The sequence below is a fragment of the Ctenocephalides felis genome, unplaced genomic scaffold (assembly GCF_003426905.1).
Source record: "Ctenocephalides felis isolate EL2017-DRISC unplaced genomic scaffold, ASM342690v1 CF-g0.4_SCAFFOLD_01886, whole genome shotgun sequence".
Classification (NCBI taxonomy): domain Eukaryota; kingdom Metazoa; phylum Arthropoda; class Insecta; order Siphonaptera; family Pulicidae; genus Ctenocephalides; species Ctenocephalides felis.
The window spans coordinates 167,719,647-167,741,651 of record NW_020538040.1 but is presented as its reverse complement, the minus strand read 5'-3'; the positions used below and the strand labels follow the sequence as shown (position 1 = coordinate 167,741,651).

General features: G+C 31.6%; 1 protein-coding gene across 1 annotated transcript in view; it reads right to left on the bottom strand.

Moving 5' to 3' along the window:
* Window positions 1–358: 358 nt before the first annotated feature.
* The window catches only part of LOC113376218 (apolipophorins), a 23,041-nt gene continuing 1,394 nt past the window's right edge, over window positions 359–22,005 (bottom strand). The window contains exons 2-48 of the mRNA XM_026616130.1: window positions 21,833–21,916; window positions 18,950–19,146; window positions 16,992–17,303; window positions 14,862–15,301; window positions 14,463–14,628; window positions 14,230–14,400; window positions 13,900–14,052; window positions 13,682–13,829; window positions 13,473–13,593; window positions 12,848–13,391; window positions 12,584–12,771; window positions 12,241–12,501; window positions 11,966–12,162; window positions 11,555–11,884; window positions 10,000–10,154; window positions 9,775–9,918; window positions 9,579–9,708; window positions 9,338–9,501; window positions 8,922–9,254; window positions 8,606–8,847; window positions 8,144–8,534; window positions 7,808–8,074; window positions 7,578–7,737; window positions 7,328–7,494; window positions 6,974–7,252; window positions 6,595–6,864; window positions 6,360–6,504; window positions 5,690–6,285; window positions 5,294–5,606; window positions 5,050–5,234; window positions 4,765–4,985; window positions 4,562–4,691; window positions 4,317–4,488; window positions 4,022–4,149; window positions 3,729–3,860; window positions 3,494–3,637; window positions 3,263–3,428; window positions 2,988–3,190; window positions 2,790–2,918; window positions 2,612–2,716; window positions 2,228–2,537; window positions 1,907–2,149; window positions 1,569–1,831; window positions 1,379–1,496; window positions 1,190–1,308; window positions 902–1,108; window positions 359–723 (exon numbers count right to left, since the gene is read on the bottom strand). Of these exons, the coding sequence (XP_026471915.1) occupies window positions 697–723; window positions 902–1,108; window positions 1,190–1,308; window positions 1,379–1,496; window positions 1,569–1,831; window positions 1,907–2,149; window positions 2,228–2,537; window positions 2,612–2,716; window positions 2,790–2,918; window positions 2,988–3,190; window positions 3,263–3,428; window positions 3,494–3,637; window positions 3,729–3,860; window positions 4,022–4,149; window positions 4,317–4,488; window positions 4,562–4,691; window positions 4,765–4,985; window positions 5,050–5,234; window positions 5,294–5,606; window positions 5,690–6,285; window positions 6,360–6,504; window positions 6,595–6,864; window positions 6,974–7,252; window positions 7,328–7,494; window positions 7,578–7,737; window positions 7,808–8,074; window positions 8,144–8,534; window positions 8,606–8,847; window positions 8,922–9,254; window positions 9,338–9,501; window positions 9,579–9,708; window positions 9,775–9,918; window positions 10,000–10,154; window positions 11,555–11,884; window positions 11,966–12,162; window positions 12,241–12,501; window positions 12,584–12,771; window positions 12,848–13,391; window positions 13,473–13,593; window positions 13,682–13,829; window positions 13,900–14,052; window positions 14,230–14,400; window positions 14,463–14,628; window positions 14,862–15,301; window positions 16,992–17,303; window positions 18,950–19,146; window positions 21,833–21,916 (10,070 nt within the window). The 3' untranslated portion in view covers window positions 359–696. The remainder of the gene's footprint in view (window positions 724–901; window positions 1,109–1,189; window positions 1,309–1,378; window positions 1,497–1,568; window positions 1,832–1,906; window positions 2,150–2,227; window positions 2,538–2,611; window positions 2,717–2,789; window positions 2,919–2,987; window positions 3,191–3,262; window positions 3,429–3,493; window positions 3,638–3,728; window positions 3,861–4,021; window positions 4,150–4,316; window positions 4,489–4,561; window positions 4,692–4,764; window positions 4,986–5,049; window positions 5,235–5,293; window positions 5,607–5,689; window positions 6,286–6,359; window positions 6,505–6,594; window positions 6,865–6,973; window positions 7,253–7,327; window positions 7,495–7,577; window positions 7,738–7,807; window positions 8,075–8,143; window positions 8,535–8,605; window positions 8,848–8,921; window positions 9,255–9,337; window positions 9,502–9,578; window positions 9,709–9,774; window positions 9,919–9,999; window positions 10,155–11,554; window positions 11,885–11,965; window positions 12,163–12,240; window positions 12,502–12,583; window positions 12,772–12,847; window positions 13,392–13,472; window positions 13,594–13,681; window positions 13,830–13,899; window positions 14,053–14,229; window positions 14,401–14,462; window positions 14,629–14,861; window positions 15,302–16,991; window positions 17,304–18,949; window positions 19,147–21,832; window positions 21,917–22,005) is intronic.

The window sequence follows — 22,005 nt, the reverse complement described above, 5'->3', positions numbered from 1 at the left end:
TTGTGAAAGTGTTACTATATTTTCAAATTTCACTGTTATATATAAATATATATATATATATATATATATATATATATATATATATATATATATATATATATATATATATATATATATATATATATATATATAATGACTAATAAACACCTGAAATAAAGTTAATAAGCATAAAAATAATCAATTATAATAAAAGACAGTATTTATTTTAATTATAATATATTTTACACTTATAAACAGTTAAAAGTTTATCACTAAAATATCGTAAACTAGTTGATAAACATATTAATAATTATTAATAAAGTTATACACGTATTTATACAATTTTTCTTAATTATTTGTTTGCAATGACAAACCTATAAATATTAAAAGCATTGATAGGGTTGTCTATTCATACAATGGAATTACTAAAGTGCGAAAATATTCTATTTTAAAATAATCATGCATTATATATGGACGTAATAAAAATTAATCAAGATCCGTTTTTTGGTATTTTGTTTCGTTATAAATTGGATACAGGTCCGTCCAGACGCAACCTGGTGCATGGATTATCGACGTTATCATGTACAAAATTGCGTCTGAGGGACTGTTTCTTAATTTATTCATAATATCAAAATAGTTATTCATTTGCAAATTGTTGTTAATTCACTCGCGTTTGTTTATTTATAATTATATCTGGTTTTCTTCTCGATTTGCTATTTAACCTCTAGCAGCCTTTTGCACTTTCTGAAAATAGAGAATATAAATTTTTCATTATGGTAATCTGCAATTTAATGATATTTTATATGTTGCTTGATTTATTGCTATTTTATATAAAAAGCTGAGAGTATATGATGGTCAACTCTGAAGTAACCAAAAGTACAGCAAAATGAATAAATCTTTTTTTTGATCTTTTTCAACTTACTGCTGCTGGTAATAATTTCCTATCCGTTACAACACAATGAGAAACTGGGAATAATCCGTCCTTAAGCACACATACGCAATCACTGTGCATTTCAGTTCTACTAATTTGGTCTACCAAACTGTTTGATACCACACTGATGAAGTTCTTGTTTTGCTTTTGGGCTTTAGCGTGTTGGAAGTTCTGTACGGAATATACGTTTCCGTGACCCTAAAACACAATTAAGGTATTAAGAAAATAATTAATAAGTGGATACATTATTTATCATGTTGAGAGAGCTTTATTGCTTACCTTGAGTGCCAAATCAACAGATGGTTCAGGACTGTGGTTAACCTTAGATCTTAATTCAACACTTCCTGGTGATTTTTTCTTTGAGTCGTTAAGCGTGAAAACTGACTCAGTATTGAAACCTAAAATAAAACGAATCATTTTATTTGTTTTCATTTAGTATGCTGATAATGACCACTGAAAGCTACATACCAACAACGGTCTTCTCGTCCAATCCGCTAGTTTGAAGGTCGAGTGGTGCAACCAGGTTATATGTGATACCTTGGTATTCAGCAAATTTGCTGGCCAAATAGAATTTGATATCTTGGAACTAAAAAAAATATTACCGTATTGTGAGTAATCTAGTAGTGATAGAGTAGTGCAACTTAATTAGTTTCCTTACTGGTAATTTGGCGGCTTTAACATTTGTTCCGTGAATTCCAATAATTGTTTTGGTAGCACCAGCGCGGAATGGATATTCAACAGCATCATCATATGCAGCATAAGCAGAAGTCAATCCAAATTCATATTTTACGTCATTCACAAGCTTAGCAATAGTTTCGATAAGTTCATCAAGTTTTTCATGTCCAGTTTTCAATGGTGTAGCTGTTTGTTCATCATTTACGGCTTTAACGGATCCAGGTTTACCACGGAAGTTGATCTTGCCTATTGATATTATACTCATTCATAACAATTCAAAGTATGACTCTAATTATTTTTATCAATTATTCTATAATTTACCTCCAGATGTGAACAAGGCTGGGTATTTTTGATTTTCGTTGAAACCAATAACAGCAACGTGAGTATCTGTAATACCACGAGTTTTGAGATCAGCCAAAAGTTGATTCAACAAGGGGTGGAATAAGTCTCTAATGATAGAAGTATGAGCAGGTTCAGTCTCGATAACAAAAACAATGTCGGCTTGTTTTCCTGGTACCTTCACACTGAATGGATCTCCTACATTGATGTTCTTCTCGCATTTACCTGCATGATATATGAAATGCACAACATCAATTATGCTTACATCTGAAAGATTTTTTACTAAAAGATTCATTTACTTACCGCATTCTTTGGGTGCAGAAATTGGAATCCATTCGTTTCTGCAAGATGCTGTGTAGATTTGAGCAATGCTACAAGCCGCTTGTTTGGGGTTCTTGGAAGAAGCTGCAGCGTGTTGGCAAGCCTGACGGAATGGAGCTGGATCAACGAATGGGAAGCAGGAACGCATGCGTGTGGCACCAGAGAAGTAGTCGCAGTTAGGGCCACCTGCTCCGTGATGATGTTCGTGTTCATGGTGAGCTGGTGCAGCAACATCAGGGCAGCTGTCTGACATCTTGTAAGAGTTTCCAAATTCGCTTTCCTTTGTAGTAATCTATAATCGAAGTAGAACAAAGTTATGCAAGTGATACGCAAATTTAATTGTTATGCTATTTTTTAACGACTTACAGCTCCGGATGGAAGTTTGAAGTCGTCATAGGGCTCACTGTTGCCATTTCCTAAGATACCATGTAATTTGCCTAAGTAGAAACCGTTCACTTCAAAGCTGCAGAGCTATAATAAATCATCAAATTTATAAATATGCTGTTTGACCAAAAAATATACAGAAATAGTCAATATACTTTACCGATAAATCATTGTTGCAACGGACATGTACTCCGTATTTGCTCAACAAATTAACAGTGTGGAATTTCCTCCAAGCGTGGATGTCGTTTTTGTGAGCAGGCAATTCTGCTGGAGCGCCATTAAGAGTGACCTTAAATTTTAAATTTTAATTGAAATTATTTTAATGGTGGCGTGATTAAAAATTCAAAATATCGCTTACAGCTCCTTGATCAGTGATTTCAATAACGTCGTTTTTGTCAGCCAATGTGATCGATTTAATTGCTCCATTTTGAAGGTTTGCGACCAATGTGAAGTTTTTGTCGACGAAGTCTTGAGCCAATACGTAACTGCATGATCCTGGGAATGTTAAGTGTCTTCTATCGAATGTGAAGAAGTGTTGACCATCAGCGACGTAACCGCGCACTGTAAAATATTCATGATTATTATACATAGAGTCAGTCGTAGATAATTTTACCATATTTGAACTTGATTTACTTGGGAATGGTGGCAATAATGACATGGGATTCATAGTTAAAGGTTTAACCATGGCTTGAACGTCTTCTAATGTTGGTATCTTGTTGTACCGCAAAAAGTTGAGAGGACTTAGTCTCAATGAAGTTAAATCGGGCAATTTTTGCAGACCGCTGAAGGTTAGTGGAATCTATAAATTAAAATTTCAAATTAGCTTTTACTAGTCGCAGAAGTAAAATATTATAGAAAACTTACAGGTAATCCCAGGAAACCTCCTACTTGTGGTTCAGCAATCATGTTATCTTGAAGAAGTTTCAACAAAGATTTGGCGGCCTTCAAAAGTAATTCGTAAATTGATTTCAATTGCTTGATATCATCTACAGGTTCTTGTTTCAATTTCTGAAATAATAATTTCGTTAATAAATTTACATTAATAAATACTATAACAATGCATCAACAAATTAGTTTACTTTAAGTGATCTAAATTTACCTGCTCTAAGTAATTGAATATTTGTTGGAAAGCTGCTTGTAGTTCAGGGGTTGGTAAAACATCATTTACAGTGCTAACAACCTCAGCTAAAATTCTGTAAACTTGTTCAGGTACAGTCACTCCAACGACCATCTTGGAAAAAATTAAAATGATTAAAAATAAAACAAAGCTATCTCTGACTGGATTCAAGTTTGTGAGCTGTGTTAAACTCCAATCAAGAAAGTTAAAATGAACACTAGATTAATTTATAATTTATGATTACTTATACATATTGTCATGTATTATTGGCTTACCTCTTCGTATTTTTCTTTCAATGTAGAGATAACTGGAATTGATTTTAATTGTTCGTAGGCGACTTTAATGAAATCTTCTAGTTCATGTTTGAATTGAATAAGTCCACGGTTGACGATTTTACCAAAATCTGCAAAATATTAAGGATCTGATAAGTTCATATAAAACTATATTTAATTAAGTTTGATAAAAATACTAGTTTGATACAAATAGTCCAATGCAGATATGTTTCAAATGTATATATATATATATATATATATATATATATATATATATATATATATATGTTATAGTTACCTTTTAAGAAATCAGATACTGTTGCTGCAAGTTTGTTGAAATCTTCCTGGTGGCTCTTAACCCAGTCAGTGAATTTCATTAAGTACTCAGTGGCATAGTTGAAGAGAGTTTGCATGAAATCAGTGGCAACAGCGGTAATTTTCAAGTAGGATTCGCGTAATTGCGGAATTATCTGGATGTTTGTAGCAATAAAAATTAATTAAACGTATTGAATAAAAAATATCTATTGAATTTTGAATACGTACCTGAGTATTTAACAAGTGTGCTGTTTTCTCATATAATTCTTTGATCATTTCCGTGATCTTTTCGAGTCTTTGTCCAACATTTTTCATGATGTCAGCAACAGCTTGGAATGTAGCGCCAAATACCTTATTTCTAATATAAAATATAATAAATGATGATTTGTTGATTGATTGATTATAGTTGATAAATATTCAAAATTACTCACAAGAATTCAGCAAATTCTTTAATGGATTTATCTGCCAACAATTCTTCTTTGATTTGGTTAAGTTGTTTTTGATAATCTTCAGCTAATGGTTTGAAGTCAGGTACGTATTTCTTGGCTGTATCAGTAAATCTCTGTACACGAGCTTGGATATCGTCAGCTGCAGTTTTCATTGTATTTTTCAGATTTTCGCCAGCTTGCTTAGCTTCACCGCGAATATTTTCCTAAAAATTATCAACAGATTAGCATATTTCAAAAATTTTAGTTAAATTTAGGCCAAATATTTACCAAATGAGCTTTAATGTTTTCGGTATTAACACCAAAGTCTGTTTTCAAGAAATTAGCATCATCAAGAAGTACTGAGCTATGGAACAAGTCACGACGGTTGCGGTTGTCAATTACTTCAGCGCGAACTTCGCCAGCTTTTCCGAGGACAAGACTGCTTACGAATTGCAAGTATTTTTGTGGGGAATCTAAAATATATAAAAAATATATTTTATTTGATTTATTACATTTATTGTAAATCTTCTACCTTGGCGACCAGCAGTGTACTTCAATGTATTGAAGTCGCTAGCTTCAATTGTATATTTCATTGGAGGAACACCGATAGTTGTAACTTCTGAGTCAATCTTTTGATATTTCTCATTCAAATCTAATTTTGAGTTGACGTGGACCAAATCGCCATAAGGAGAACGTACTAATAATTCAACTTGGTGTAAATTGGCAGAAATAAGGAATCCAGCAGATTTAGTTGGATCATGGCGACACTGAAGCATAGAACCAATTCCGAAGTCCTTGTCAGTTACAGCAAAATGTTGATTAACAGCAAAGTCAAGAGAACGTTCCTGTAAATAATTTTTAAAATAATTATTTTCATATTTATTATATTTATGTAAAAAAATCTGATACTTTGTTATTTATTAATTACCTTATTGAATACGTTCAATTCAGAAGTTACATTCACACCGCGATCGCCTAAGTTAAGGCTATTTAATACTCCTCGGACTTCGAGGCTCTGAGCAGTTGTTGCAAAAACATCTAATTTCAAATGGAAGTCACCATTACGTACGGCACCATCAAAGTTTGCATTTCCACTAACTAGCATAGTTTTAACACCAGGATGCATAAATTTAAGATAAGCTTGTACGGCTGCCTTTTGGTTGCTATATGTAGGGTTAACAGAGAGCATGACGCTTGTTTTTTGATTAGGGTCTTTAAGTTTATTCAGATAAAGTGAAAGTTCTCCATTCACTGGACCAATTGCGTTAGGTCTTGGAATATCGAGATTTCCTTCAAGAGCAATAACTCTCTGTGGTAGAGTCAAAGTGACACCAGCATTTTTGGGATGTACGTATACACTATATTGGTATTTCGCTTTATCTTGCGAGTGGAAGTGCATATCAACGGTATGGTCGAGAACCAGATCACGTAAGTGTGTGGTAGCTTTCAATCCAAACTCATGAGATAGACCAAGTTTGCGCAAATCGATGCTTACTTCAAGTTCATGGTCCAAAACGTTAATATCTATAATTTGACATTAAAGCATTTAATTAACATTAAAAAATCATAAATAATTTTAATAGATATACAAAACATACCTTCATTTTTAACAATAGAGCTCAAGTCGATGTGTGCACATTCTTGTTTTGGTTCACAGTATGAATTTGCCATTCTAAATTGTTTGTTGGTAAGTTTTAAATCTACAACAACGTTCTTTTGTCCATAGCCCGCATTCAAAACCATCTATTAATTTAAAAAGAAACATTTAAATAAAAAAATTTAATAAAAACTATGTAAAACATTTATTCTTAGCGGTTTGGTTCAACATTTTACCTGTACTCCTTTTTCGTTATCCTCACGAACGTTGTTATACATGTACTTGAAATTAGCAGAGTGAGGTGTTTCTTTTACTGTAACGGTTCCAGATCCTTCAACTATATATTTGCCTTGCTCTTGTTTCTTTTGGAATGTGGTTGAACCACTCACAATGTTTTTATCTCCAGATTTAGCAGAAACTTCAACGATGTTACCCGAGCCTCCTTTTTTACTTTCGATTGTCAAATGTATATCATTCAAGTTCAACTTAGGTGAGTCAACATGTACCTAAATTACAAATGTTGTATTACATAAATAAATTTTATAGATAAAATTATTTAAATAACAAATAGCGTTTTATAAGGCAATTAGTTAGTAAAGAACCTAAAATCCTTACCCTAATCAAGCATTTTTCTACATCTTCACAGTCTGCGTCTCCAGTGGCGTGTAAATTGAAGTCATAAACTTGTTCGATTTTAAGCTCGCCATTTACTTTTCTTTCGCCCAAACGTTCAAATTTAGATAAGAATCGAGATTTTTTGCCATCTGGATAAACAAATTTGACATCTAAAGATGGCGCAGTTTCAATCAAGTCTAAGTCAACAACTGCTCCGTATTTTCTTTGATCAGCCTGCAAACTGATTTCAGTGTGCGTAGCTTTGCTCTCCTTTTGTTTCTGTAGAAACATGGTAAAATGAGTTTGAATAACTTCTATTGCATATCAATAAAATTAGAAGCATATAATACTTACTTTATGTAAGAGCTTGAGATCAATGTTGCGGGCATTATCTACAGGTGTAGATACGGTCAGGTGTACATCTAAATCGGTTCCAGGAACAAAGTTGACGAGTGCATTCATCTTGACTTCCTTGCCTTGTGCATAAACTACATCTAAGCCAACTTTACATTGTTTGACATCTGCAAAAATTGGTTTTTGGATTGTTATAACAAATTTATCATTACATTAATTAAATATTTTATTAAAATTTTTCAATATATACCTTTTTTGTCATTATGCTCGTAGGTAGTACCGATGCTAAATGGAGCTTCATTTGGTAATTCAACAGTAACTTTAGCAGAACCTTTGTTCTTATTACCTCTTAATTCGCCATTACCCTTAATAGTTTTGTCGTTTAATGTAGCAGCATTAAAAACTTTGAACTGTAATAGTTAATATAACGTATATAATGCTGATTTCCTTATAAATATTGATTTGAATTTAAATTTATACCTCATAATCATCATGATCTCCTCTGGGTCGTTTTACAGAACCATCGTGTTCAAGTTTAAAGTGTTTGAATTGTTCATTATTAAAATCACCTTGCATAAAGAATTTATTTGAAGCTCCATCTTCTGATTTTGCTAAATCTCCATTAACAGATAAACGACAAGAATCGCCATATTTGCCATCAACTGTATATTTCAACTTCTCTGGTCCATATTCAGCACTTGTTTTATAATTGATTGGTTTCAAAACAAAGGTTCCATCCAAAAATATCTGTAATAAATAATTTTTATTATTTTGTCCAATGAAAATGAACTTTAGTTAGGTAAACATGTAACTCACAGCTCCGTCAAATTTGTATCCATGACCTCCTGCCATTGCGTGTTTGAAAGCGCCTTTATATTCCAAATACTTTTTGCTATTGCCACTTAATTGAACTTGAGCATTGTAATCAAACAAATATTTTGTAATGTCATCAATGGTAATTTTAGCTTTTCCTTCATATTTGTAAGGCTCGGCTCCCTTTTTCTCGGCAAAGGATAAACTAACTTCGGCTTCACCGTTAGTTGATTTACCGTCATGTTTGACATCTCGGAATAGCTTTCCGTCAAAGTAGAAACCATTTGGTAATGTCAAATCATATTGACCCTTCATAGTACCAGTGAAAAAGTTACCAGTTTTTTCTCCATTGAAGTTAAGTTTTGTAACATACTGTCCAACTTCAAGAACGTTGCTATAAAAATAATATTAGTTATCTTTATATACTTAAATAGCATTTGTATAAATAAATTGCACGATAAAAACCTGGATTTTAATCCTTTGCCCAATTCATTGTTGGTGAACAAATGAATTTTCTTAGAGTTGTCTTTATCGGCGTCATAGAACAGATTACCGTCGAAGTTAAAAACTGGGGAAGCAATATTGAATGTGGCATCTCCTTTGAATTTTCTGTTCAATTTTACGAGCTCCACAAGTGCTGATCCTGATCCTTTACCTTGAGAACTAGTAAATTCGGACTTGGCGTTCACAAGATCTTTTACGTTAAACTGGATAAAATATTTGAATTATACTTTAAATTCACTACCATAATTTTTATATAATTTTAAATTATAATATTTACCCTGAAAGTTCCCTTTGGATCGGGGACACGATCAACGTCAACATCAACGTCAACTACTGGAGCATTATCGGCTGTTATTTTCAAGTGAGATTTTGCTTTTCTGTCATTAAATTGAGTAGCGTAGTCTGCGTCATAGGTGTTTGGTTTGCCTGGGACTTTCAAAATTCCTTTGAAAGCAGTTTCGTAATCTTTAGGAGAATTGAAAGTGACTTTGCCATTTATGTCTAATTTGCCACCATTACTAGTGTCCATATTTAAATGGTATGTAGATTTAATATCGTCGATAACATTACGTTTTGATTTCACTACCAAATAGTTCTCGTTAAGCTGGCCCTATAATAAAATACGAGTTTTAGGAAAAATGTCCTTATATTTTATGTCAATTTATTATATTTTATATAAAATAAGTAAATTACCTTAAAATCAAGGTCATAATCTCCTTTATGTTTATTATTCACTAATGCCTTAAGATGAGAGTATAATTTTGACTTATCATCTGTAGCCTCTAATTTATATTCAGCCTTCTTTTTAGAAACAGCTCCATCCAATTTAACATTGAGTTTGGCCATTGGGTAAGTAACTACTCAAAAATATTTTCGTTATGTACAACACTTATTACATCAACAATTAATAATTGCTTTTTCATATTAAACTTACGGATATTTCTTGCAGAAACGTCGAAGTTAGGATTTCCTACATCTTTATATTTAAGTTGTTGTTCTAATTCTAAACGATTTTCTTTAGAGTTAAGATCAGTTCCATGAGTTAATACCAAATGGTGTTTGAGCTGAAATTTATTGAATTAATAATAAATATCAACGAATTACATTTGTTTTTTTCTCTTATTTTTTACCTCATCTTCTTTTTTGCCGTAATCATAGTTTACACGGAAATCTAAATGTGGATTGAATGAATTATGTACTTCGAAATCAGTTATTTTACCATTTAATCCTTCGAACAGTTCTAATTTACCCTTGGCACTAACAAACTTATTTTCCTGTAATTAACAAAAAAATGATTACAATTTCAAATGATAGTGATCTTTTTAATTTATTATATATAAATAAATTTAGCATACGTGTGAAACTTTAAGGTTTCCGTCTATTGCTTGTTTTCCTTTGTGACCCATATAACCTTCTACACGAAGAGGAGCGTTTTGTCCAGGAATAGCAACTTGAATTCCCTCGAAGTGGTATTTTGACCAGCCATCTCCTCGCTCGACGACAATTTGACCTATTCACAGGTTACAATTATATATACAATATACAGTATACAATTATAAGATATTATATATTATACATATATATATATATATATATATATTTATATATATATATATATATATACAGTGCTGGATTTACAGTAGGGGCAATCGGGGCTACTGCCCAGGGCGGCAAATTTTGGGGGGCGGCAAAGTTTGGTTAGTGAGAAAAAAATTCTATACAATATAATCAACTTTTTTAACAACATTTTTTATTTCAAGAAATATAATTAACAAAACATAATACGATTGCAATGCAAAATTTGGGTTGAAATAAATGTTAATTAAAATTTATTATTTTGCCTAGCCTCTATCTCCGAACGTAAATTATCAAATTGGTTATTAAGTTATCAAATTTGGCAATTAGGCTAATATAAAGATCCGTAAACAAGGTGAAAGTTTAAGAAAAATTTGTTCTTCAGTTCTCGAGACCTCTTAAAATGACGTATTTGTGCACTTCCAAGCTTATATCGTCGAAAAAAAAAATTTAAACTAGTGACTCATGGCATTTTTCCTCAAGACAAATTACTGAAACATCCCTTACTAAAAATTACATTTTATAAAGAGTTTTAAATTTTATTGAAAAATGAAAAAAAAGACTTCTAAAACACATTTTTTGTATTTTGAAATTTTTCGAAAATTACGAACTTTTTACTAAGCAATCGCGCTACGTAGCTGTTTCAGAGAAGAAATATCGAAACTCAATTACCATTTTTCGTAATTGCCTGTACCAAAAGCTAATCGGCACGTCTCCCCATCAATACAAATCTAATATTTTTTAATTATTCAAGTCGATTTCGAGAACACAGATCAACCGATTTATGATTCAATTCCTATTGATAAGGAGACGTGCGATTAGTTATTGGTCAAGGCAGGTCCAACTGTTTTGAAGATACGGGCCAAAATGCCAAAAATAATAATTGAGTTTTTGAGAAAAAAGCGACCAATAACATTAAAAAAAAATTACACAATAAATAACTGCTGAAATTTATGGGGGGCAGGTTTAGCGGTTTCGATGGTTCAATAAAAAAATTTGAAAAAGAAACATTTGGCGGACAAAAGTGATCATAAGACATAGACACATTAAATTATCAGATATTTTAAAGATATTATAATAATAAGTATACATTTTGTTTACATTATATAAGTTCTGTAACATTGTTTATCCGTTAGACTGCGACGCGGCGCTTACGCGCTTCTATATTTTATCCCTCGCAGCTGAAGCAGCGCGATTGCTTTAAAAAAAAGTTCGAAAATTCGTAAAATTTCAGGGATGGGGCGGCATTTTTGTCAGTGCCCCGGGGCGCCAAATTTCTAAATCCGGCCCTGTATATATATAAACAATGAGTGTCTTTTGTATAGTTATTTTTACCGTCAACTTTATATTTGGAATCTCCGCCAGCTTGTGGAGCTCTGAATTCCACGAGTGGTCTGTAAGCCTTCTTGTTAGATGGACCAGAAGTTTCAGCTCCAACCTTGGCGTAGTATTCTTCTTCACCATTTCTTAATGACACAGAAACACCAACTTCTTTGTCTCCTTCGAGAACTTTAGCTTCTAGTGCAGCATTTCTAATTGGGGAGTTCAAAGTTACCTTCAAAACTTTATGGGGTTCCATCATGGCATCAACATTGAATGAAATGGTTCTTTTAGTTTTGGAGTTAGGTGTATCAAATAATAATTCCAAAGTGCGATGTTTAGGATCTGTGAATATAAATTTAATTTAAAAATATGATAAAACGTATAAAATTTCTGAAAATCGTAGAACTTTCAAAATACTAGTACCGTCAAAGTTTTTAAGAAGTCTGAAATGGTATTGGTGCAGATCTTCTTTTTCAATACGTAATGATAGTGTGCTTGGTCCATTGAATGGGAAGGCGAGACCACCTTCAGTTGGCAAAGACAAAGAAATATCAGCATCTCCACAGAAAGTTAATCCAACGTACGGACTTAATTGGTCAAAGCAACCGTGGTAGGCTTTCCTAAATTCCATTCATTATTATAGTTTTTATTGGATAATAAAATAATTTGAAATTAAATTGTCTTTTAAATTTACTTACTTGTTAACGTTGAACTTCAAAGGTGTTAGGTGAGCTGGGTGACCTCTTTCTTGGGTTGAGAATAATACTTTGTGACTGACACTGAAGATTTCTTGTTTCTCTATGGGCAATCCAACTTTAACGTCAATTCCATTGCCATTGTTCAACATATTGAATTGAATGTCGGTTCCGGTTGATGAATGCAAGTTACCTACGACTTCTAAACCAGTGCTCACTACTTGAGCATCAACAGACAAAGCTCCAATGATTTCAATGTTAGCGCTATAACGAAAGATATTTGCTGATACATATATATATATATATATATATATATATATATATATATATATATATATAGTGTTACCTTGGTACGAAGAGCAATTTAAATTTGGCGTTCTTAGGATCTTTTATTATTCTGTCGAGATCAATATGTCCACTGGTTTCCAACTTCATGGTTCCAGTACCTGTAACACTGACTTTCAGGGGAATTCCAACGCTTGTAGGATATGCAACTTCGACGTCCAAGAACATAACATTGCCGTGGCAGTTGTGCTGTAATGATTATAATACTGTAAATTATTTGCCATACTATAAGCAAAAATAAGTTTATTAATTTTTCTGTACTTACTTTGAAGTTTCTGATGCTATTAACTCCTTTTTCAAGATGGTCGAAAATTTCGTTTATTAAAGCCTTGGGACTGAAATGAGAAGCTTTATCACCTAAACTCAAGAAAAAGAGTTCAGATCCAAACATTTTGATGTCTAAATCCAAATCCAATTTCGAATTGTATTTTTCCGTGTTTTTGCTTTGGAAAGCTTCAACTTCTTGGCGAGTGGAACGCTTGCCTCTTCCTGCGCTATCTAAGCGAGATTTATATTCATGGCGCAATTCCTCAACAGTGGACTTAGCTTTGTCAAAAACTTCTTGTGGTGATGATCCACTAAATACTCCTTTAGGTCCAAAGTAATGCTCGATAACTAGGTCCAAATTTTCTTGGCGAGCAGATAATTCTAACAAGTTAAAACTGTGGCCAAATAATTCTCCAGTTAAATTCAAGCTTGCTGATCTGGGCAAGAAACTCTTTTGGGAATAAATCACATTGTTTTCAACACTGGCACCCAAACCAAGAGAATCCATGGAATAGGAGAACTCGCTATTTGATGAGTAGCGTCTGAAATAAATATAATAAGTTTTATAATCTAATGAAAATATATCGTATTTCGACTAATAGAAAATTCAAATATATATTTACCTGAAATCAATTGGGAATTTTTTACTGGAATGTATCAGACCCAAGTGTTGTCTTGCCAATTCTCTGTGTGGGTTGGTTGATGCTCTGAGGTTATTTAAGTGCGTATATATGAAGGATCCAACTGTAAAAGATATAAAATTATGATTTAATTATAAAAAATGCATTTTTTAATCCGCAAACTAATACATTCAAATCATTAAAAATATTACCTTGGTTGACTGTTTCAGTATCCAATAAGTTTTTCAACTCGTTTGCAAATTGGGCAGTTGGGCATTGTACCAAAGCCAAGTATGCTTCAATCCTCAATTCTGAATCCAAGTCTCTGTTTTGCAAAATGGCTAATGCTTCTTTCATCAACTGTAAAATAAGAAAATGATGTTGTTTTAGGTGTGTCATACAAAAAATGTTTAAATGTAAAATTATTTACTTTTTTCTCGCAAGCGGCCCCTTGCACTGTCTCAAGGGCGGCGACACGTATCCTTACTGGTGTATTTTCAGATTTAATACAATGGGACACTTTGTCAACTGCAGAGCTTGCCAATCGATGCATGTTGCGTAAACCTTTAAGGGCTGCCAAAACCTACGTAAGAATAAAGTCTGAGCATAAAAAAATTTATACGTAACAATATATTTTGAACTTAAAAGTGATATCAGAAAATTTATGAAATCAGAAAATCAAATCTAATGGTATCTGCACATAATTTCCATTAAGATTGATTTAAATTATAATGTACAAACAAATATTTGTTCAAATTACCACATCCTCTTCATGTCTTGATCCTGCAGCGCAATTACCCAGTTTTTTGGCAAAAGAGTCACTGAGCTTTTGTAACTCATTTCCTGAACAGCTATGTTCGCGGCAATAGTGTCCAGCCAAAATACCAATTCCGAGTAAAGCTTCTCTGGGTGCTGATTTTTCCAACAAGTCCTATAATTTTTACATTATAATATGCTGCTAATAAAATGTTTTGAAATTAAATATTAACTTACAGCAACTGCGTTCAATGAAGGGGCGGTGACATGTTTTGCGTTAGCAAAACTCAAATAAGCCAATTTTTGCTCTTTGTCTGATAATCTCTTGTGAAGGATTAATTCTACGACGACTTCTACGGAGTCTCCAGTACCGGTACGGAACAAAGCATCCAAAAATACTTTCCTGGGAAAATATGAAGTAATAAAATATAATATAAAAATCTAAAGGAAATTTAATATAAAATGAATTGATTTTAAAAAAATGGAAGTAGTTTTAAATAGTATGATGAGTAAAAGGTATTGATATTTTTAGATTCATTTTTAGTTAGGTAATTCTTGATTAGTATTAAAAATAAAATAAATAGATAATTTATCTTCAAATGGAACTAGCAAATGATAAAATCAGTAATAACTAACTTGGCTGTTTCCTTGTCCTTGAAACCAGCTCCTGAGTTTACTTGTCCATAAACATTGAGCATATCAGCCTTATTGCTGACCCTCAATACACGGATCAAGTCGGTAAAATCTCGAGCAGAAGCGCTGTTGACATGGTTTTCAATGTGTTTCACGGTTTGTTTCAAAACATTTACGATGTTATCAGAGTTAGTTCCTACTGGAACAAGATGAGGATTTTCGAATATGATAGTGCGTGGTTTGCTAACTTGACTTCCTGGTGCTTCGGCTGATTTCTTTTGGAAAGTAAGACGGGTGACAACATGAGACTTGGCGCCTCCACGGCCAGGGGAGAATGGTCTGTAGTGGTAGTTTTCAGTAACATGGACTTTTTCCAAAATTCCATCTTTGAATTTTTGTTCGCTGCTATATTCGCCACTCAAAAGTGGAGTGGATTTTATAGCCTATTCGAAAAATAAATAGTATTTAATGTTTGCTTCATATTAAGTGTATGTGTGTATTTATATAAATCTAACAAAAATGTAATTATTAACTTCCCGTATTTTTTTCTAATTATTTCCTGTAAAGAAATTTCTGTAATTTAAATGTTACAAAGTCTACAAATATCTTTTTCTCAAATTTGTTATGTATTAAGAAATTCAGTGCCAAGATGTAAGTATTGAAATAGCCGTGAACCCTCAACCTGACAGATGTTAGCATAATATTTACATTGTATTAGAGATAGTGTTATCACTTGACCACTATCAATAGTTCAATATGGAAATTTTTAATTTGTTTTATTTTAATTGATATGATTCGAATCAAAAGTTTAATGCTTGTTTGCTTCACTTGTTTGTATTATTTATATATTCATCTGTATATTCGTATATAATATTTTTGAATGCAAAAAGGATTATTCGCAGTCAAGTTAATTTAAAAAATAAAAAACCTACAATTTATGCACATAATTTCAGACTTATTTGACGTATTTTAATTATTAAGACAATAATCATTAATAGGTTAAACCACTGTAGCAGCAAAAAAAGCATACATTTTTGCCATTTCTTTTCGTGCGGAAGGAAAATTAATTAAATCATAAATTTAAAATTAGTTATTAATTGTACTTTAAAGTAACTAAATAAAATATAATTGTAGAAACAAAAATAAAAAACGGCGGAATCACAGCCATATCGGCAAACCGCGTCAAATTGGAAGAGAACTTGACGAGAACTTCAATTCAAAATTGTTAAATTCCAACAAAAAAACGGATAGTAATTTTTTAATAATTAATGAACCAATCAACATATAAAAAATCCGCTATAATGCGCACTTAAAAATGTAAAAATTATAAATATACTGTGAAAAATTCGAATGATAAAAATTTAAATTGTTGTAGTTATTTAGCGTGCCGCGTTGAAAAATCGTGTTTCGAGAAAACGCGTTTAAAGTTCTAAAATAAATTATAGATAAAAAAATATTAAAAATTTGTCACTTTAATTTTTTTTACTATTAATATAATATCCCAGCAATATACAGATGCTTTGTTATGTTCATTTTTTTTTTTTCTTATTTTTTTTCATGATGATTTTGAAGCATGAAGCATCCTACTTTTGGCGCATCCCTCAAAGACCGTTTGGAATGCTTAAGACGTTTATAATCAACTTCTAGACAAAAATTATATGTTTAAATGCCAATATTAATCTCCAAAACTATTATCATTTAGAAAATATTGATTAGACCATCGTTGAAATTATCTCCCGTAATATCAGCCGCAATATAGTCAATTTATATATGTGTTGACTCTGCACTGATCATCTATTGGTTAATAAGACTTTTAGAGGTTAACAATATAAATGCTTTGTAATAATATATTTTAGTATATTTAAAAAGATGCATGTTGTCATTTTGCATTATAATGTTTTTTGTTAATATATTTAAGCGGTGTCGGTTCGGAGCAGTTCGACGCGCATAGAAAAAAGCTCATAATTACATGCAAAAAAAAGAAAGTTTTAGGTATGAAGTATTTTTCCTCATATTTTAAAAGGTTCAAAGTATATTATAACCCTAAAAAATTTTTTTTGGTTTTTCGAAAAATTTACAGTGGTGTAACCCTTAAAATAACATGTATTTTCATCTTTTTTTTCAAATACTTACTGAGTTGTCGTTGAAGGTAGTTGTAAGGAACCCTTGTTGAATGCTCTCTCTGTGGGCACAATCATTAAGTGAACGTGTTTTTGTGACGATATATTCAGGACCATTTTTGGAGGTTGACGTGTGAGTTGGACATACGCCGAAAACATCAGTTTCAGTTGGTCCTCGAGATGCTTGGAACAAACTAATAATAGCTCTCTTGATGTTCAAAGAATTCTGGTTGTCTCCTGGTTCGGCACAAATTTGGGTATCAACTTTACCATCGTTGAAGTTGAACCTTACGGGCTTGGTGATATCTTCAAGGCCCGGGTGTTTCTGCACGGATAAATGATTTATTATAAGAAATTCGTGAAATATTAATTTTTTGTTATTACCTATATTCTAATGTTTTACATAGATATTGTTTTGTATGATTATCTGAAAGATTATTCTTTACATAGATATTGTTGGTTGTATGATTATCTGAAGGAACTGATAGACTTTGAGACTCTATCATCCTCTTGATTATAATGCTTTAATTAGAAGTGAATTACACTGTTTGTTCAAATTGTATGTAATGAATGCGTGCTGATTTGCGATCGTTTAAATTGATCTATTTTTATTTGTATTCAAAATGTCTATATGATGGTGTCACACGTTCTACTTTGGCGTAGGCAGGTGCAAAAAAATGAATTTTATGAAAGGTTACTACTTTTATTACAATATTTTAATATTATTTATTATTAATCAAAATAATCGATAAATATAGAAGTAAACTAGTTGTAAGTGGAATTTTGTCTTAAGGCCATTAGGGCATCGTGCCTTAAGGCAAATTGCTGGAACTTCCCGTACCGCAATTCAAAATTCGAGTAATTAAAAATAATCAATAATAATAATCAATAAAAGTTGATCAATGATTTGAAACTTTTAATAGAATTTCAAACCATATTAAATCATTCTATCTTAAATCATTTATTTTGAAATATTTTGGAAATTCTGAACTTTTTTTCAAAGCAATCGTACTGCTTTAACTACATAAAGACGGATTATCAAAGCGCGTAAGCGCCGCGTCGCCGTCTAACGCGTAAACATTGGTGCGGAACCCATAGGAATGTAAACAAAATTTATACTTATTGTTAAAATCTCTATAAAATATCTGATAATTTGATGTGCATATGTCTAATGTTCATTTTTGACCGCCAAATGGCTCATTTTATTACTTTTTCCTCCATATCTCCAAAGTCGTTGGACCTGCCTTTCCAAAAATTTGAACAGTTCTTCATTTAGTCAATACAAATAAAATGTTTCTTGAATTATTCAAATCGGACGCTCCGTTCTCTTAAAAACTGAGTTTCCGTTTTCGGCACTTTTTGCCCCGTATCTTGGGAACGGCTAGACCTGCCTTTGCTAAAAACTAATCAGCCGTCTTCTTATCAATACGAATCGAATGTTTTTAAGTTATTCAAATCGGTTGATCCTGTTCCCGAAATCGTCGACAAAAATTTGTATCCGAACATACATACATACACGCACACACATACACACACACACACACATACATCCATTTTTTCTAAGGTGTGCCAAAATGTTCAGAAGGTTTTGAAACGTAAAGATCTATAAAAATTTTCATTTTCGATTTTTTTGCGATAAAAAATACACATTTATTATTATTTATTTGAACGAATTCTATAAGCCGTTTTAGTAATTTTCTAAACTACGTGTTTGTTTCTGAAACTCAACCAACTCAACGATAGACCCACTCCCATTTTATGTATTTTATTACAAGAAATTTTTAAATAGTTTAATTTAATGCAACAATGCCAAGGAAGGACTATTTTTACTTGAAAACATATTGCTATCTATATTTTTAAGTAAAAATCTCCGTCATAAAGCTCTAGACGATAATCCACGGAAAAGCCCACATTGCGTTATTCAATTTCCAAAGCTCAATAAACAAAATTTGATTAAAAATTATAATTTACCTTGTTGTCCGGCGACTGAATGACGACATTCTGCAATCGCAGAAGTTGGTCGCAATTCGGCAACTGGCTCAGCAGAACGGTACCATGGATTTTGAGGGATGTTTCCTGGGTATCGCCTCCGGATAATAATACTGATAGTGTACTGTCTAAGGCATATTCGTATGTATGTCCTACTTGATATGAGAACAGTGAACTCGCTGAAAGAATAATTTATTTTGAAACATTTGAAAATAATTATAAATTATGGTTACATATACAGTGTTAAATGTGCCCAATAAATTTATATTATATTTTGGTTGCTAGTAAGCTATTATTTTTTTAAAGGCCCTTCAAATTACCAAAAATAACACTAATTTGATGGCAATAGTCAATAATCAATCATTTTAATAGGAATTAAAAGTAGATTCATAATTAAATTTTAACTTATTATTAAGTCCAAAAAGAGTCAACATTGCTTCTGTGGTCATTTGGAGAACTGAAGACAGTCTCAGAGGGGCTCACATTCAATGCAAGCCCCTCAGTTGCATTTTGAGAAGCGGTGGATATCGGCCAATCGTCTCTATGAAGACCCGCATTTAGGTCCCCATCAATCATGAGAGTCGCATTGGTCGATATCTCCTACTTCTGCCCCAAGAAGCGCCAGACTCTTTAGCCATCCACCAATTAATTAAAATAATCGGTATATATACTTATAAAAAAAACGCTGTACCACGAAACGCGAGCTTAGTCGCAACGATTGTAAGTCATCTATGAAGCCTTCTTAGCTCATAGGATGCGTTGGTTCTGATCTCTGATAAAACTAATTGTTTGACAAGTTGCATGAATTTTCTGGGAAATTCAACTCTAGTTTAAATTTTTGTTTAGAACACAACATAAATTGCTCCAAGACTCACGAATAAAGGTAACGCCCTTTAAACTAATTTTTTAACATTTATTCAATGAGACATGAAATTCAGAATATGACGTTTAAAATTGTACAAATTAATGTGATACGTTTATTTTATTTCTTTCGTTTTTAAATTCTACAAGTATTGTTATGGAAAAAATGTAATGCATAATAATCTCGACATTGACTATTTAAGTTAACATGAATTGGTTTATTAACATAATACTCAGTTATTATATCATATTCATTATTCACATAATGAAATTTTAAACTAGTGGTTGCATGGTATCGTGTCTTAAGGCAAATTGTTGGAACTTTCCATACCATATTTTAAAATTTTTAAAAACTTTACAATTTTTTGAAAACTTTATAAACATTTGATTTTTGAGAATGTTTTTTTTTGAAAAATTCGATTTTACTTATATTTTAAAAATTTTTTGCAAATGTTGTATTTTTTTCAAAGCATACAATTGTTGCATAGCTATTTTAGAAATGAAATATCGAAGCACGTAAGCGTGATCAAAACATTCTATATCTTGGTACTGAACCCATAGAAATGCAAACAAAATTTGTAAAGATTTTTTTATTAACTTCCCGAAGGAGAAGTTTATGTTTTCATCAAAAAATCCTATTCGCTAATTTTATTTTTCTCGACGTTTCAAGCCATTCTGAATTGAATGAGACCCAATTTGAAAAAAGTATGTGTGTGTGTGATTTCTCAAAAACGACTGACCGATTACAACAATTTAAAAGCCATTCGATGTATCTCGATGAGGACTAGCATTTCTCAGTTTTGTGCGACGATCGCTCAAGCCGTTTTCTTTGTAATTTGGAAAAAAGTGTTAAACTTTTCGTCCACATTTAAACTATTACTGCCGAATCGATTTTAAAAAATCAAAAACTGTACGAAATATATTATTTGGAAAAAATACTGATTAGTTTTAGGTGAAAATCTACCGAGCCGTTTTCTTGAACTGTTGAAAAAAAAAATAAGGCGATTTTTATGGAACTTTTTCTGGCTATATATATCATGGTCTTATAGAACATACTGAAATATAACGGCCTTACGACAAGTAGTTTAATTTTAAAAATTTATCAAAGTTTGAGAAAATGAGTAGTTTTTTTGACGTTTGTGAAAATTAAAATTATACGATTTACTTGGTATAATGATAAAATACTTCGTCTTAATGAATATCCTAAACCATTAAAGTCCAATGAAACTGGTTCAATTAAAAAAATTATTGATTTTAGAAAATTTGCTTTAAGAAAATACTCCGAGTTAACGTGTTCGTTCGTTTTCGAAGATGTGTAATAAATTCACTCGAAATACTTTTATTCACTCAAAATAATTTATATTTATTGATTAAGTCGATTATTTACACATATCGGAAAGTTCATGTAACTTGCCACAAGGCAAAATACCAATACCAACTAGTTTATATTTGTACTATCAAAATAAAATTTCAAAATTTCTTATTATACCAAAAATACTATTAACTGTTAAAAAACAACATAAAAAATATGTATTTGTGTTGAATGTATTTGTGTGCTTTGAATCTCATCATCATATTTTTTTTAATAATGTAATATTTACGGCTTTTTCAAACAAATCGAATTATAAATGTTTTATAAAGAATCAAATTAAAATGTTGATGGAACGTTATATGTTAATTATATAACATAGTTGTATTGAAAATACTGATACTTATCGTTAGAAGAAATTTGTAAACGGCGCTGTCTAAAACATAAATTTAAACTTGTTTATTCCAGTATTTTCATTTAATTAACTTTTGTCTCAAAGTCAAAATATAAGCAGCATTGTGCAGCCAAGGGCAATTTTATTGAAAATAATAAGGCATCATCATTTCATAAGACTTATTATTATATCAATTATTTGATAAAAACTGATAAAAATTAATTTAAAATATATTCTTTGAGAATGATATGTGCTCTAACTACTATAATATTAAAATATATTATTTTAATTTAATACTTACAACTAGTGCATCCTGTGCTGCATTTAGCTGAAACAAAAATCAAACATAAATTAGTTATAAACGAATTAAATGGACAAAAGAAAGCTTATCTTCATAACACAATATGTATATAGACATGCATTATTCTCTCATATTTCCATAAAAACTCTTTGAAATTTCTTTATCTTAAGCAA